At 38.7% G+C, this 16,478-nt stretch overlaps 2 protein-coding genes across 2 annotated transcripts; both read right to left on the minus strand.

Moving 5' to 3' along the window:
* Window positions 1-856: 856 nt before the first annotated feature.
* rps27.1 (ribosomal protein S27) lies at window positions 857-4,397 on the minus strand. The gene is made up of 4 exons (XM_036567178.1): window positions 4,340-4,397; window positions 3,698-3,806; window positions 3,024-3,134; window positions 857-1,089 (listed from the first exon to the last, which is right to left on the minus strand). Exons 1-4 carry the CDS (start codon window positions 4,343-4,345, stop codon window positions 1,061-1,063), a joined length of 255 nt encoding a protein of 84 aa, XP_036423071.1. The 5' UTR covers window positions 4,346-4,397; the 3' UTR covers window positions 857-1,060.
* Window positions 4,398-8,743: 4,346 nt separating this feature from the next.
* LOC118805970 (cortexin domain-containing 1-like) lies at window positions 8,744-14,574 on the minus strand. The gene is made up of 2 exons (XM_036567180.1): window positions 14,466-14,574; window positions 8,744-9,557 (listed from the first exon to the last, which is right to left on the minus strand). Exon 2 carries the CDS (start codon window positions 9,205-9,207, stop codon window positions 9,022-9,024), a length of 186 nt encoding a protein of 61 aa, XP_036423073.1. The 5' UTR covers window positions 9,208-9,557; window positions 14,466-14,574; the 3' UTR covers window positions 8,744-9,021.
* Window positions 14,575-16,478: the final 1,904 nt, after the last annotated feature.

Consider the following 16,478-nt stretch of genomic DNA (forward strand, 5'->3'; position numbering starts at 1 on the left):
GTTAGAAAAAAGCTTTGCTTATGTATGGTGTGCCTGAAAACAGCTGGAAAAAAAGCATCACAACTTGCTTTTGACGCTCTTGAAACACTTCAGTATTATTTTTATGCCTCTATTAATCCACACAACCCACGAAGGGTTCTAGTTTATGCATAGACCTTAGTACGTAATGTCCAAGACTAAAATTAAACATTTTTTTTTCAACTGAGTCATCAACTCGCACCAAACACACCAATAGCCTGTGACTGTGTTCAAATCAGACTGAGCAATAGATTCATTTTGATCCAATGATTCAAATGAATCAGTATGAGCATCACTAGTTACCACTGTCTTTGCAGCATCTAACAGCTTGAAGGCATGCATAGGCTTTTTTGAGAATGAAAGCATTTTAGTACAAAAACAATCGATGAATGGATTTACTGTTATCTCAGCAGCCTTAAACTCAAACTAAGAGCATTCCTGTTAAGGTGGCTCAGCATATATAACTTTACCTCAAGTTAAAAATAAATAATAAAAAAATTATAATAAAATTATTTGATAGAGCCCAACTATATGAACAGTTCCAGAGCAGCTGCTATCCATTTCCACGTTAACTTAAACAGAATATTTTAGCAGATGCAGTCTTGGAGCATTTTTATGAGACTGAAAGTCTAGTCAGTAGTCTCAGCTTCAATCACAAGTTCTGCTTTACATTCATTCGATTCTGCAGAACTTAAATACAGGCAACGAGATATAAACAGTTGCTTTGCCTCGACTGTAATAAAGATAATTATGACCGTAGGAAAAACATGCTCATGTCCCCAGACTGTAATATGAAATGTCTGTACCTCTTTACATTTTAGAAAGAGCAAACATCACATCTTTTTAGCCAAAACATTTTATTGAAAGAAAGAGACTGGGTTGGAGAGCCATCCTTTCAAGTAACCAAGCAACTAATGATGATGGTTCTGTTCCTTCTTTCATGTGGAATCAGCAGAGATCAAAGATCAAAGCCAGAAGCAGAGTTCACGAGGGTCCAACCCCATCTCTCTCTTCCTCTTTACTGGAACACCTAGCAAAGAGCTTAATGCTGCTTCCTCCTGAAGGAACACCCTGAGAGAAACACAAAGTAAGAGAATATTATACTTCAGAACCATTCATCACCAGGCACATCTGAATTAAGGTTACTAAAGCAAATAACTGAAAGCAGCACATTTACCCCATAAAATTTTACTTCTTTTCATTGTGCCAGCATAAATACAGTCCCTATAATAAGCTTGTGGATGTAGGTAATTTGTCCCGAAGAGCTCTCATGCTCCAGAATCAGTTAATCAATTTGAAATCAGCGGTCTCTGGGTTCAACATGTGCCATTAGTAATCATTTATCTTTTAATTAGCAAGAACATGGAATCAATCGCCCACACTCTCATCCAAAACAAAGATTTAGCGGATGTCTGCCCATATAATTCCACTTAAACTGCATGATTACCTCTTCAAGCTAATTCCCTCATATTAACACAAAGTAATGGACTACACTATGTTAATTATGTTTCCTGATGAAATTATGGGTGCTAACCTAGAAATTTGTAACACACAGTGAAGATCATTTGAGAAACATTTCTACAGCAATAAAGCAACCTTTTTACCATTAGCAGCATTACAGCAAAGACCCGAAATAGACTCATTTAAAAATGACAAAACAAATGCAAAGATCACTAAACCTCAACTAAATACAAGGTCAATTTCAAAACACTTATTTACCATATGACTATTGTAAACACAAGAGGCAGGCAAGCAGGCAAAATTTATGCTCATGTAACAAATTGCACTTCCAATTGCAGTCGCTTTTACCATTTCACATTATGACTGAGAAATGTGCTAAATGTGTCTTCTAAATGTTGCTCCACATTATTACTGAAATTGTTCTCATCAACATGAACTGGAAATCATGGCCCATTTTTCTTCCTTAACATAATGTATTTCTGAGTGAAACACCATCAGAGAGGAAGCGTCTCAGCTAATTGAGCATAAGGAAAAAAAGGGGGTAAAACTTGCCATTATTGGCTAATATTTCAAATAGTCAAATGGTGTGCGATAACGTAGCCAAAACCCTGAACTGTTTTAAGTGGCATGAAAGTCATTACATTTTAATGGGAGACAAGAGTTTCGCCTTTTAAAGAGGCACTCCAGCCAAGAAGAAAAAAAAAATTAGCCCTTGGTACATCTGTTGTAAAGAGGCCTATCTGCACCCTACAGGGGCACCACAGAAGTCTCTACAGTGAGATTTCACAGTTTAAAGACTACAAACCCCCCTCTGAAAATGGGATTAATTTATGCTGCATTTGGAATGCTAATTGGAAGGTTGTATATACCAGATTCTTAAATAGTAAATACAACTAAACTGTTTGGATGCTCGTTCACAGATACGCCCTTTACACGGAAAAAGAAAGCATGGGGATCTAGAAAATACATATCCTGCTATTTCTTTGCCGTGTTAAAGTGCACAGATTTACTAAAAGCCCAGCAAGTATGTATTTTTTTGCATTCACTACAAGTTGAGCGATTTTCCACTCGTGTAAAAGGTTGTGTTATATGTCACATCTCATAAACTCATGCATCATCTAGAATCACAAGCTTACCAACTGTAAATACGACTGTCGGCCGTTCACGCAGAATTTACAAGCAGGAAAAGCATGACTGCTAATGTTACTGCTAAGAAACTGAACATCACGTCTGTATTTATTTGCCTCTACACCAGTGGCTATGCTAGTAGTCAGGACAATTCTTTGTCAGAGGGGGGATTTCCAGCAGCTGAATGATGTAACTTAATGCATGCTGGGGACTGTAGTGAGAAAACACTGATGGACGAAGACAAAGGACACAAAAATTGTGAATTCTGTCAAACCTATAAGGGATGCAATCAAACATCACGTAACATGATAAGATATGGTGGCTTTCAGCTAGAAAACATGCTTAATATGGCCAGGGACATAAGATGAAAAGGGTCAACTGTAATTTCAGGTTCTTTTTAAGTGCAGGACACACACCTTCTGTGAGACGTGCTTTGCCTCCAGTGGGTTGACATAACACAGTTGAGCAGCCAACACAGAGCACTACTGTCTGAGCATGGCTGAACACTGTGGTGATCTTATAGCATCCTGTGAGAGAGACAGAGAGAAATTCTCAATATACATTCACATTGAAATGTATTGTTGCACCTCTCCATGTTATATACTTAAGAGTATTCCACCAATTACATTAACATTTCTGAATATTTCAGTGGTTAAGATGTAAACAGTCATTCAGAGTGGTTTGGTGTGAAATGCTTTATCATAGACTTCTTTACAGTGGTGGGGACAGAAATCAGAAGTCACAATGCCTACAACAGAAATAGTCACTTTATTCCCCAAAACCAGTGAACCTACATGTACCTTCTGAGTTTTCATATGCAAGGTTAAAGGTATAATAGTAATAAATCTAAAAATTAAGTATTCTTTAGTGAGTATTTAGCCTCATTATGCCACGAACTGATTCAAGTAAATAGATTAAAATCCATTTATGCCAAATCATTATCATAAAACTATCACAAAATGTTTCATATGAGGTTGCATGTATCATTTCATGTAATAACTCTTCAGGCATCTGGTTCCTATCACAACCCCTGTGAACAATTCTGACTCTGCAAGTTTCTCTAAAACAGAGCATGTTCAGGAGACTGTACCTGGACACTTGACATCCATGAAGTATGAGTTAGGGCTCTGTACGAGACGCTTCTTCTTGTGCCTCCTCCTCTCCTCCTCAGGGGTCGGGTGCAACAAGTCTTTTGCGAGCTGTAGGCGTTACAGTAAGCAATTACTTGAGGAGAAGGACTTTCACATGGGTTCCCACACAGTAAAACAGCAACCAAAACGCGAACAGTTCTACAACACTGCTGAGAAAAACAGCTTTTCATTTGCATTGTCTGCCCCATTTTCCCATGTTAATGCCTAGCGATTTCACCGACCTTTGTTTCAGTAATACTAGCTCAAATTCCTCTACAGTGTTTTCGAGATACATACACAGCCTAATAATGATTCAAAACCTTAAAATTTTGTAAGATTTGAAGAATGCGTCACTCAGGAGAAAAGCCTAGAAGCCTCCCTCCATGTTTAGTTGTATGCGCGCCGCCATCTTAGCAGAGGCAGCTCTTCAGCACGCAGCAGTCACCAAAAACACGGTGAATTCGGAGCTCCGACGAGACTAAACCTCTCAAAACATACAGCACGCTGCGCTGAACACACTCTTCCATATATATTGCGGTGTTTTCAGACCTAAAGCCGCCAAATAAGCTTGTATTTTGAGTAAATTTGTCTCCTCTACTTACTGGCATGTTGGCGAGGATTCAGCCGCTGCCGGAAAGGAAGTACTGGCGGAAACGGCGGGGTGTTATTGACAGTGCATGTGACCATTCTTCTGTTCGGGGAGGACGGAGAGGCCATGTTGGCGAGGTCAGCCTGCTGCCACACTCATCATGGCTGATTTTAAGTGGATGTTTATTCTATTTATATTACATATACATTATACAGTATAATAATATAGTACATTATTAAATAGTATGTCAAAATAGTACACCACCAATAGTACATTTAGCAATGTTTTAGGCTATCCAAAGGTATCCACACACCACCTCCATTTCGCAAATTCAGGTTCTTTTTTCCATTTCATAAATATTATTATTATTATTATTATTATTATTAGTAGTAGTAGTAGTAGTAGTAGTAGTAGTAGTATTTTGTTCCTAATTCAGTCATATACAATGCCAATGGTTCTCCCATCTCATGATGCTAAGCTGAGACAGTAAAAGAGAGCACATGCTTCCTCCAAGACATGTGGAGCGTTATTGCATCTTTTCTAACATTACTGGACAGTTTAACATGCTAACTACCATCCAGTTAGCAAGAGGATAGCAGGCCACTGTTGGCCTGCTGAAGGCTAACCTAGTGTTTTATGGGAGGCCCACTGGTGGTTAAGCAGAGTAAACTGCTGCTTTTCATTGCTGATTTTCCACTCACATTCGAATTTACTTATTTTTGCTCAATTTAGTTAATAATTTTAATCTAGCACATTAAACATTTTAATCTAGCCTAGTATCAGTAACATTCTGACCAAAACCAGTCTGTATTAGGCATTCTCACAATTTTTTACTCTCTCAGTAATTTGTAATATTTGTCTTAGTTTATTTTCCAAAATAAAAGACTTTGTGCATTTAAAATCTGTTTGAGTAGATTAAAAACTAGTTAGTCCTTGTATGCAGGACAATAATCTAGGTGGTCCGAGGGTGGACCAGCAGTGGCATATGATCAGCTTGGTGCCAAACTTTTGGGCAATTTTGTTAGATTAGCACCTGTGTTGGCTAGCTTCATGCTGAGTGATGGGGGAGATGGAGGGCCATCTTACCCACCCAGAGAGAGCAAGTGGACTTCCGGCCATGGATGGCTGTGGCACTGCTGAAGATTGAGTTTGCAACTTCGCAACAATAGGTTTAAACAAAACGCCGAATTCAGCCACTTTAAGGTGCACCAATTGCTGACAGACATCTTTTAGATGGAGTGAACAAAATAAAATACCAGATCATACGAAGTGTTTCCTACAATATGCTAAATTACTGAAAATGTTTGTTGCATGTCAATTTATAAGGTCTTTTTGGTTTCTAATACCCATAATTTCCATACAGGGGTATCTTTTAAAGAAAATTCAAAAAAGTTTCAAAAATGTCTGCACAGTTCAGTAGCTGAGCTGCAAACGAGTCATTCCAAGTGGTTTGATGTGAAATGTCTCAGATTGGCTCCGATTTTGTTACAGTGGTGGTGAAGGGAACCAGGGATTGTGATATCTATGCAGGGTTGGGATAGCTACTGAAAAATTAGTAGTTAGCTACTCGGTAGCTATACTTTCCCAAAAGTTGTAGCTAGCTACAATTTAGCTACTTTTCCAGAAAAAGTAGTGGCTACTTTTCAGCTACTTTTGAAAAGTAGTGCACTACTTTTTAGCTGCTTTAAAAGTGCGATTGTCAGAAAGTTTGTGAATCTCCACCTGACACACCAAACAAGCCCAACTGACAGTTCGAACAAGACACTGCATTTAATCATGTGCCAGAAAGAAACATACAATTGAAAAACTGCAAATATACAAAAAGATCACCAAAAAGTTGAAGTGTAACAAACAATCAAACTTACACAACCAAAGGTGTGATATCCAACAAAAACTTAGACTAAGTAACGGCAAAGTCAATTATTCCAGCTTTTTCCTAACAAAAATCAACAAAAATAAACTCATACAAACCAAACAATTTTGTGCAAAGCACTGTCAACTGCTGAAATAAAACTCCTCCAATTTACACATTTCAGCAAGATAGACATGACATTCAGAGTCCTTTATTAAACTTCAGCAACACTTTAGCCTCAAAATTCCCATCAGTGACCGTGACTCTGTTTGGGGTGAGAATCAGGCCTGAATAATCTCTCCACTGCTGCAGAGCTGTTGCAGATCCACAGCAGAACTAGATTTTTAGGCAAAATAACATAATCTTCCTTTGCTGTAAAATGGTTATAACACAGTTCTAGCACAGTTTTCACAGTAAATCGTCTTAAACGCTAGAGTTAATGTAGAACTTCAAATTCACCAACCTTTAACGCTGAAGACTGACGCACAGACTTCTGGTCACACAGCAGCTCAGATAACGAAAAGGCAAAGGGAAAGATTTAAGACGAACATCGATAAATTGGAGATGAATGGACTTATTTGCATTTATAAGCACTCAGCTGATTTCCTTATACATTTAATCTTCAACAAGTCGTGAGGCTGTAATCGTTTTTCATTCTCCAGCTTCTCGTTCCAATTTTCCAGTTCCACCTTAAATGGTGCAGCAGTGCAATCTGGCGCCTCAGGCACCATTTAAGGTGGAACGGGACAATTCAAATGAGAAGCTGGAGAATGAGAAGCAACTTCAGCCTCGTAAAAAGTTCAAAAGCGGCTATAGCTGAGGTAAAGGTTTTGCAGAGCAAAGTAAGTCTGAGTTTTCGGACTATGTATGACCGCGTTCTGTGGTTCAGATTTTGCGTGGATTGCTTGAAGCCTGTAGCGAAATTGTAACGAAAATGATCTCTATAGCTACACAAAAATTTGTAGGCGCTACAGCTATTAGCTACATTTTATAAAACTGTAGCGGCTACAGCTGTTAGCTACAAAAATTTGTAGTTAGCTACAAAAAGTAGCACGCTGCTTAGCTACTCCCCCATCCCTGTATCTATGCAATGCAAATATGGCCATTTTTTACAATCCAAAACCACCAGTGGACTTACACGTCTTTTGAGTTTTATATGTAACATTGATGCTGGTAACATAGTGGAAAATCTGAAAAATTAGTTACCTTCAGGGTCAATTTTGCCTTACAACACCCTGCTTGTACCTCTCCACCATGAATGGCTTGAATGGCTTTTAATGTCTTAAACCAAAACATTCTCTCAAACTAGTATAAAATAATGTCTTAAGCATCAGTCCATTTACTTGTAACCATTTCAGGCAATATCTTTAATGTAATTTCTTTATGTGAGAACAATAAACTTTTTTTCAGACATCTGGTTCCTGTTAACACCCAGTTAAGTTTCTCTAGAATGAAGTATTTCACATCAAACTACTCTGAATGGCTTTGTTTACATCTTAACCATTTAATTATACATATATAGTATACAAATATACATTATACATACATAATTTAGAAAAGTCATCGTAATTTCTTTTAACATTACATGTATTCACCTTTTTTCATTAACTTCTTTAGCCCAATATTCCCCACATGGTTTTGCATGAACTGGATGTTAAGAGAAGCACTCACCCAATTCAAAGTTTAGAACAGTTCAGAAAGTCAGGAAGATTAATATTTCATGACATTTCTGCACAGGTTACTGAGAAGACTCTTCATGTCATATTGATATAATAAAAGAATGTGACTGGCATGCAGAGGCTGCATGTCCTTTGTCAGTCTCTGCAAGTTGCCCTGAAAAATACAGCAACAGCCACAGTATGATTGTTTAACATGGGCAGTTTAGTCCTCCAACACTCTACTGTTGCATTACCTGTTGCCAGTGTCACTGTTATTTGTCGTAATTATTGCAACGTAGTGTAATTGTTATAGGGTTTAAACAATGAATGTTTCTTTTTAGTAGTGGTAAAATTTGCTGGTGTATGAAAAAAGTGTCTTATGTATCTCACAACTACACAATGTTTGTCCAAAAGTGTCCAGATGCCCTTTTAATTAGTGGATTCAGCTACTCTTTACGGCGGAAACATGTATTACAGTGCATACACACAGTTCCATAGAGACTGTACACAGTATAAAGCTCCCTGAAGTGTGACAGTGGAGCAATGGAAACACATTTTTCAGAGTTAAGTATGACTGGCATGAACTGGGGCAATGAAACACAATCCAATTCCCTTAGGATGAGTTGGATTGGCGTTTATGATGCAGAACTAATCATCCAACATCGGTAGCTGACCTCACTAATGCTCTTGTGGCTGAATGAAATGCAATGTCCCAACATCTGGGGGAAAGCCTTCCCAGAAGAGTAGAGGCTGTTATTGCAAAAAAAACTCCCTTTTTCTAACTTTGATTTCAGAAGAAAAGCTGGACATGTAGGTGTCTGGATACTTTTGGCCATATATTGTATGTCTAATCAATAGAAACAAAGCATGTTGATCTTCAAACATTTTTTTTTATTATTTCTTTCAAACAATGGTAGCATTAAGAATTCAAACATACAAATATCATTGTGACACACAAACAGTGGCAATAATCGGATATGTTGGTGCCTGTACAAAAATACTCCAAAGTCATACTCCATATTCATAAATTGGCCTTGACATATAGTCATACAAAGCTTGTTTCCCAGCACAGTCCCTATTATCTCCATGAACCAGGTCCCTCCACATCTATAGCTACTGTCCTCACAGAAGTCCAGGCCTAATCCCTGCAGTGTAATCACTGCGCGGGATTGGCCAAAGCAACCGTCAGTTATTGATCTGCTCCTCCTGATAGGTGGAGGTGGAGATGGCTCCATAAGGATCGATCACCGTTTGGGCGCAGCGGACAATTGTGACAAACAAGAAGAGGCAGAGCAGGAGTAGAAAGAAGAGGGCAAAGCCCAAGTCCACATCAACCTCTAGCCAAGATGATGGATGTGCTTGTTGGTCCATTGAGGCTCAGGAACTCAGGTAAGGATCAACTGTAGCACAAAGGCTTCTTCAGAGGCGTCTCCCACTATTGTAGTATCAGCTTACTCTCTTTGACTTTACACCAGTGTGATGTAATCTCCTCTACTTCTGCCCTTAAGGGTGGTTGGCTCAGTGGGGCTAAAGCCAGAGACCTTCTGGTGCAAAGGGGGTAGAGCCAAAGACCTATGACTGCAGAAAATGTAATATTTATTCCGCAATCCACAATTCAAATGCCACTCTGAACACAGACAGCCCCATCTTCAGGATGAACCTTCTCAGAAAAACTTCTGTAGGTTGCCTGATGTTTATGAATTCACAGTCATAAGAATCTCCTGAAATGAAAAAGAGCAACATAGCACTTGTTATGTATAACTAGGGGCGATTTAATGCAAAGGCTTACCTGAGCTGAAGCCCAGGGGCCCCAAGTAATTCAGGGCCTCTGATTGGTTGTTCTTTTTTATTATTACTGTTTTTTCACTCCTACCCAGATTGATAACAGGCCTACCCAATCAAATGTGGAAAGAATATTTATTAGGCGGACTTGTTAAGACAACAAGCACTGTCACTGTATAGCCATACAAATTATTATGCTCTCCGCCACGCTCCGCCTTCTTCTCTCCAAACACTCCAATCACTGCACAGCAACCATTGCTATCCACCATCGCCTCAAGATGAGTTTGTTATCTGTGCACCAGTGTTTGAATGTGAAGCTCCAGCTTCGGTTAAAAGATGTAACTGAGGTCAGTTACATGTGAGATTCTGTCCCATAGAGTGTCATTTTCTACAGTTTTCTGAGAATTTGGTATTTACGATGCTCCTTTAATACAATGGCAGAAATGAGCTTTGTGAAAATGTCAACACAAACTATTAATGTTACCTAAGTGCATCAAGGGTAGGACAAGAATATAATGTTACCATAAACGTGTTTTATGCCAGCCATGGCAGAATGTTTCACCTACGATACTTAGGGTTATGTTATTAAGTTTGCTGTATTGTTTTTCCTCATCTTTGCACATCTCATGTGTCTGATTTTATCTCATGTGGGCTTCTTTGGGTCTGCACATTTGGAAAAAAGTTAGGCTACCCATTTTTTCGAAGGCCTGGCCAAAATGTACTTATTCCAAGGCCACTGAAACAGATGATAGACTATAGCTTATCTTGGACCTCGGTTGTTTTGGTGATGTTGATGGTTTTACAGAGTAAACTGTACCACACACCGCTGGAGAAGCGTTGCACGACAGTTTATACAGAGCACAGCTAGCACATATGGGCTCAAGTTGAAGTTCATCTCAAGTTCAATGCAAATTTCAAATCTTGACTGACAATGGCTTTAAGTCATTTGGTTTTGGGTTTTGGGAGTTTTCTGAGGCTGAAACTGGCACCTTATTTGCCGGCTTCCTATTTGAATTTTCCTTTCCACCTTAAAAGGTGCAGCAGTCACAGGTGTCAGAATGTGGGATATGAAAAATGTAAATTATGTCCCCAATACAGCATGTCGTTTTCTACTCATTAAAGGCCAAAAACAAATTTAAAAATGTTGTCAGTGATTTGGTACTTACAATGCTCTTTTGGCACAAAAGCTAAAATGGGCTGTGTCAAAATGTCAAACGTCTACTTCAATGCCTCGTGTAATCAAAGGTAGGATATAAATAGTCCATGAACATTTTTCGTGCTTGCCGTGGCAGTATGCTTTAGCTTAGGATGATTAGTTTTTAAGTTTGCTGTGTTTTTTTCCTCATCTTTGTACATCTCAGCCATCTGATTTGAACTCAGTTATGTCATCTTCATTGGGCAAAGGTTGTGCCTGTGGTGAGCAGGCACATGCTTTATAGTGAAGGGTGATGCAGTGTTGGTTGGGTTAATGTGAATCCGACATTCTGGTTGATGTGTACATAGTCTTGCTATTGTTTTGTAAAAGTATAGGTTTAGAAGCATTGAAATAGGCAGTGTGAGGACTGCACTGCTGTTAGGAATAGATTATAGCCTGATGTTATGACACTGCGGTACATGGCGTGTTTGGAAATTGTTTGTACCAAATTGGTCCACATACTTTTTCACAGACCTACCCAAAAAACATTCTTGCCTACACAAAAATGCTCTAGATTTTACATCTCAGATTTTGAATTATTGAGAAATTTTGAAAAAATACATTTTTAATGAAGACAAGGAAAGAAAAGGAGGAAATACAGTCTAATTCCAGGACAACACATCACTTCTCAGCAAAGCAGAGATTTTCATTACAGGATACACAGTAGTGCAGATACATTCTCTAGTGGCCAAAACTGAAAAGTGAATTTAACATACTACCAGTCCATGAATCAAATATAACATTTGTCCACTGGTAACGATCTGCATTGTACTGTCTCCATTATTCTCTCATTCCACACTCATCATTTTCTGCTTCAGTATGTTGATCCACCACTCTCCTCCTCATAGTTGCACAAAAAGCTTTCATATTACCACACCTACGTTCTGTCCATCCTCCATCACCATAACAGCTCGCCCACGTGACGTCCCCTTGGCACATGGGCCTTAATCAATAGTTTAACAGGGGGGTTGAATGGCGACGAGTGCAGTTTGGTCGTAGCTCAGTACAGCCCTGCCTTTTGTTCTACTGTCACGCAGGGCTGCCATCCAGTCACCTGCCCTATTCAGCACCTCAGTAACTCAAGCAGGGTTCAGACCACAGGCTGTTACAGCAATGCGTTGCACCCAGAGAAGTGAAGGATGGAAGGAGGGAGTGGGGATAAAGAATTGGAAGAGAGGAGTGGATGATGCGAGGGAGGAGAAACATAATCCCTGGTGGCAATTAAGTTGCCCATCAGAGGCAGTCCAGAAAGAACCTGACTCTACTAATACAAATTGAACATTGCTACTGTTTGGGTGGCGGCTGTAAGGCTGTAAGGGGCAAAAGCAGGAAGTGGGGTGATGGAGTAAAGTGATCCTGCTCTCCTGCAATTAGCTGAAATGTCTACTGATCCGCTGCCCAATAAACAGTCGTTTGCAAATGTTTGAATACCCCGGGTTAAATTACGTTTTATTTCTCTTAAATATGGCATTTTAATGCGTTTTATTGCACAATATCTATTTATTTGCTGAGTTTAACATATTCAACATATATAGATATATATCGCTGCTCTCTGAAGAAAACCTCGTATCTCCATGTTTTGTTTTTCAGCTTTTTACATAATTTGAAAACGTCTGTCACCCTTTACATTGTATGTAAATTTCATGATGAATGGACCAAAAGAAACGGCCCAAAATGACTTGGAAAAAAAGTATAGTTCCATTGACAAGTAAAAGTAAAGTAGGTTTTTTCCTTTTCCTGTAAAGTTACTATTGTGGAGATACGAGGTTTTCTTTTGACGACATTGATATATAGTTTCAAAAATCTTCATTGCAAAAACAGCGTGTTTTTATTTCATCATGGTTGTGACATCACACCTATGAACACCGCCCATTAAACCTCCATCAGTTTAGCTTGCTCCTTCGCCTCAAAGTTTTTTAGGCAGATCTGAAGAAAACAATTAAACATTTTCCTGATTTAGCATGATCTTTACCTGGTGAAATGTGATGTTCCTGATTGCCAGAAAGCAAATGCATCATTGCAGCTTTCCAAAAATCCGGACAATCAAAAGGAGTGGCTTACCATAGTGTAGTGGAAGTTTTATATTTTTTCTAAAGTTCTTCAAGGCTACCACACGCCCGCCACGTCAGACGGACAGCAATCTCTCCATTGCACTCCACTCATTATTTTGCTAAGCTAAACTAAGAATGAGAAAAATGGTGGTAGATGAAAAGAAACAAGTTGTTTTTATATATTCCATTGCCATTTGCTACACAGCACGATGTGACGCTGCACAATGGTTAGTAGCCTTGAGGATTTTAGAATAAACTTAACTGTTGGTTCCTTACATTTCAGCGCAGACTGCTTTTTGAATGAGGTGTACCACATTTTACTTGTGAGAGGGAACAAAATAGTATTAAGAAAAATATTCCATTTAATTGTAAGGAACACAAAGAAGTAAAAAATATATAAATGAATTATGACCAAAACCACACAAATGTTATAAGTAGACTTACTTATTGATTCATTGCAAACACACAATTTATAAGTATGCCACAGCGCTTCTATGAATACTGAAGCCTAACCCACACTAGATGTGCCAGGTGCATGACACACAGCGTCCTCAACTACACTTTAAGTAATTCAAACACTGTTATCTCATTCTTTTTCTCAAACTCCACCTGTCTAGTTCAGCAGAGTTTGGTTTGGCAGGCGACACTGAAATCTCACCTTCTGTCTGTCGTCCTCAGATGTGCAAAGTAGGCCGTATTCCAATGAAAGTAGTGGCAAAGATGAACTTAGTCTGAGGGACGTCATGTGCTTACAACTGATAACACTCTCAGTCTGGAAATGATGCCAGTTAGGTGCTAAAATGAATCAAGGCGGTATCAGGCTATCACCTGAAAACTGAAGCTACTGGATTTGCATTTTGTTTATGGACAAAACAAAAGCTGTCTCCATCATCTATCATGGACAGGTCTGTTTTCGCCTACTGACTCCTAAGTTGATCAAAGCTTGTTAGTGAATGCTTGGGGTGGGTGAACATGCTCACCAGTCTACTCCCCTACTAAGGTATCATGCACCTTGCTTTACATTTTCAACAGGCAGCAGGACCCCCAGCAAGAGGACTACAGGAGCATCTCTGTAACATGAAGACAACTTCAGAAACAATGGTCCTTCCTCTGTATAAAACTATCTATACCCAGTAAATGAATACCCCAGACAAGGCTCAAATTTTGGAATGGAGCTTCAATAATGATGAAGAAGCACGTCTAGTATTTCTAAACATACTTTATATTCATATATCAAGTTACTGACTGCTAGTCAGTCTGCAGTTGTTCAGTAAGTTGGATAATAATAGTTCTAAAGCTATGAGTAAGTCTTGTTTGATGCTCTCAGGAATAATACAGATATTATACTGATACTGTATAATCAATGGTTTATTGAACAGTATTCTAACAGATGGATTACAACATAAGTTGCTGCAGTTGTAGGTCACTTAATGAGGCGGCTAAAATGTCAGGCATTATTACATATTCATAACGTGTAGCTTGTGATTCATCTTTAAGCACATTAACGTTCTATTGCACTCACAATTTTAAGGTCACTTTCACTTTTACTCAAGCAGTTTCCATAGTGTGTCTAATTTGTTGCTATAGTTGTGCTAACTTACCTGTGTAACGTACGTCCCATCAGCAGCTGTGTGTCTTCTATAAGGAACTGCAGATGGTCTATAGTGTGGCCTGGAGTTTATGGAGCATGGAGGGGAGAGTATGTGTGTGTGGGGGGGTTAATGCCACTCCCCCGCTCTTCTCTCTGCCAATAGAGTAACAAAGACCTTACCTCAATGGGATTAGAGTAACCTTCGGTGACCTTTCCACGTTCAGCAAGTGGAGAAGCGACACGGCCACATTAGCATACAGAGTCCATTACACCTAGAGTGTGTGTTGTTCCTGATTGCTGCACCGGGGTCTGATTTCACCCCACACGCTGCCACGCCAGTGTTAAGAACTGTACGATAGACAGTAACTGATCTGAGATATAAAGAGGCCTACAGCAGTTAAAAGGTAATGGCCTCCAAAGTTCATTACATGAGGCTCATCTCTATCAGTTGTAAATCTCTAAGTAGTGTCATGTGCTCGTCCTCACTGCAGGGAATTTCTTTACTGCAAGAAATTACAGTGTGGTACAGCACAGTGCAGTAAGACATTTTGCGGGTTGAAAAAACGTGCTGATTATTTCATACTTCTACCTTGACATAAAAATACTTACTCATTACTCATTGTCTCACCCAACAACAGGGTTGTTAAAACAGCTGGGAAAAATTGCAGGTCATCAACAGTTTAATGATCTATGTACCTTAATAATAGCTGTGTATGTAACAAAATAAAATGTAATATGAAAATGATTTTAACGGTTATCCATTTTGTCAAGAGCTTTGAGCACTGCAGTCTGTGTTAAAAGAAATGTCTCCTTGAATTAATACATTATAGAAATGTTTTATTTAGCAGGAATGGACAGTTAGCTGTATTTGGATACACTGACTGGCCACTTCATTAAGTACATCTCCTTATTTCTACCCTCACTGTCCATTTAATCAGCTCCACTTACCATATAGGAGCACTTTGTAGTTCTACAATTACAGTCTGTAGTCCGGCTGTTTCTCTGCATTCTTTGTTAGCCCCCTTTCACCCTGTTCTTCAATGGTCAGGACCCCTATAGGACCACCACAGAGCAGGTATTATTTTACTGACATGGTGGTGGCGTGTTAGCACTGGCATGAGTGGATCAGAGAGTGCCCTGATATGGGTAGCGCCAGTAGCACATTGATTTTGAGTGTCAGCCTGTCCGAGTGTAGGGCTATCATCACAAACTTTATACACTGCACATAGCAACCTAAATAGCACAACTAACAGTCAGTGTTTACATTAAATTTACAAATGTACATTCAATGGTGACAAGCTGTTCTTACTTCTAAGCTCTAGGCCTTTTGATGATAATTGAGTTGATAAAAATAACTTTAAACCCAAACTACTTATGCATTAAATACGATTTTTAAAATATGAAATATAAACAGAATTCTACTGTTACTTTAGTAATATTTTAAGAGTGTATCCCTACTTTAACTTAAGTAAAGACATTGTGTACTTCTCCACCACTGTTCAGTACAACTACTGATAAACATAAATGAAAAATTCATTACATTTGACTGATATAATTGCCATCATTATTTAATGTTTATATTTGTGGTTTAAATTCGAAATCGAATTATTTCTATATACTAGAGTGAATGCATTCTAGTCATGAATGCACCAGAAAATATTTTCTGACATTGAAAGGGTCTGTTTTTTAGGGATAATGTTTAGATTTCATTGCTGCTAGTTGAGTTATGCCAATGAATAATAGGCCTGGGATATACGGCACCAACACTGCCCTCCTCTACAGCAGATCTTTTGCAATTGCAATGATTTATTTCCTCTTATCTGTTATTATTTATGTTTGGTGTATATTAACGTATACCTAGTATAACTGGCTGAACAAGTTGAGTATTTGTACACTGTTAGAAATAAAAGGTACTGTGCAGGTACATTTTTCATTCATCAAGGTACAAACAATGTAAATGTACCTTCAAATGTACAACAGTGGTTTTAAGGTCCAATTGTGTACCTTAAATACATTTTTCCCA

Source organism: Colossoma macropomum, unplaced genomic scaffold (assembly GCF_904425465.1).
Source record: "Colossoma macropomum unplaced genomic scaffold, Colossoma_macropomum, whole genome shotgun sequence".
Taxonomy (NCBI): Eukaryota; Metazoa; Chordata; class Actinopteri; order Characiformes; family Serrasalmidae; genus Colossoma; species Colossoma macropomum.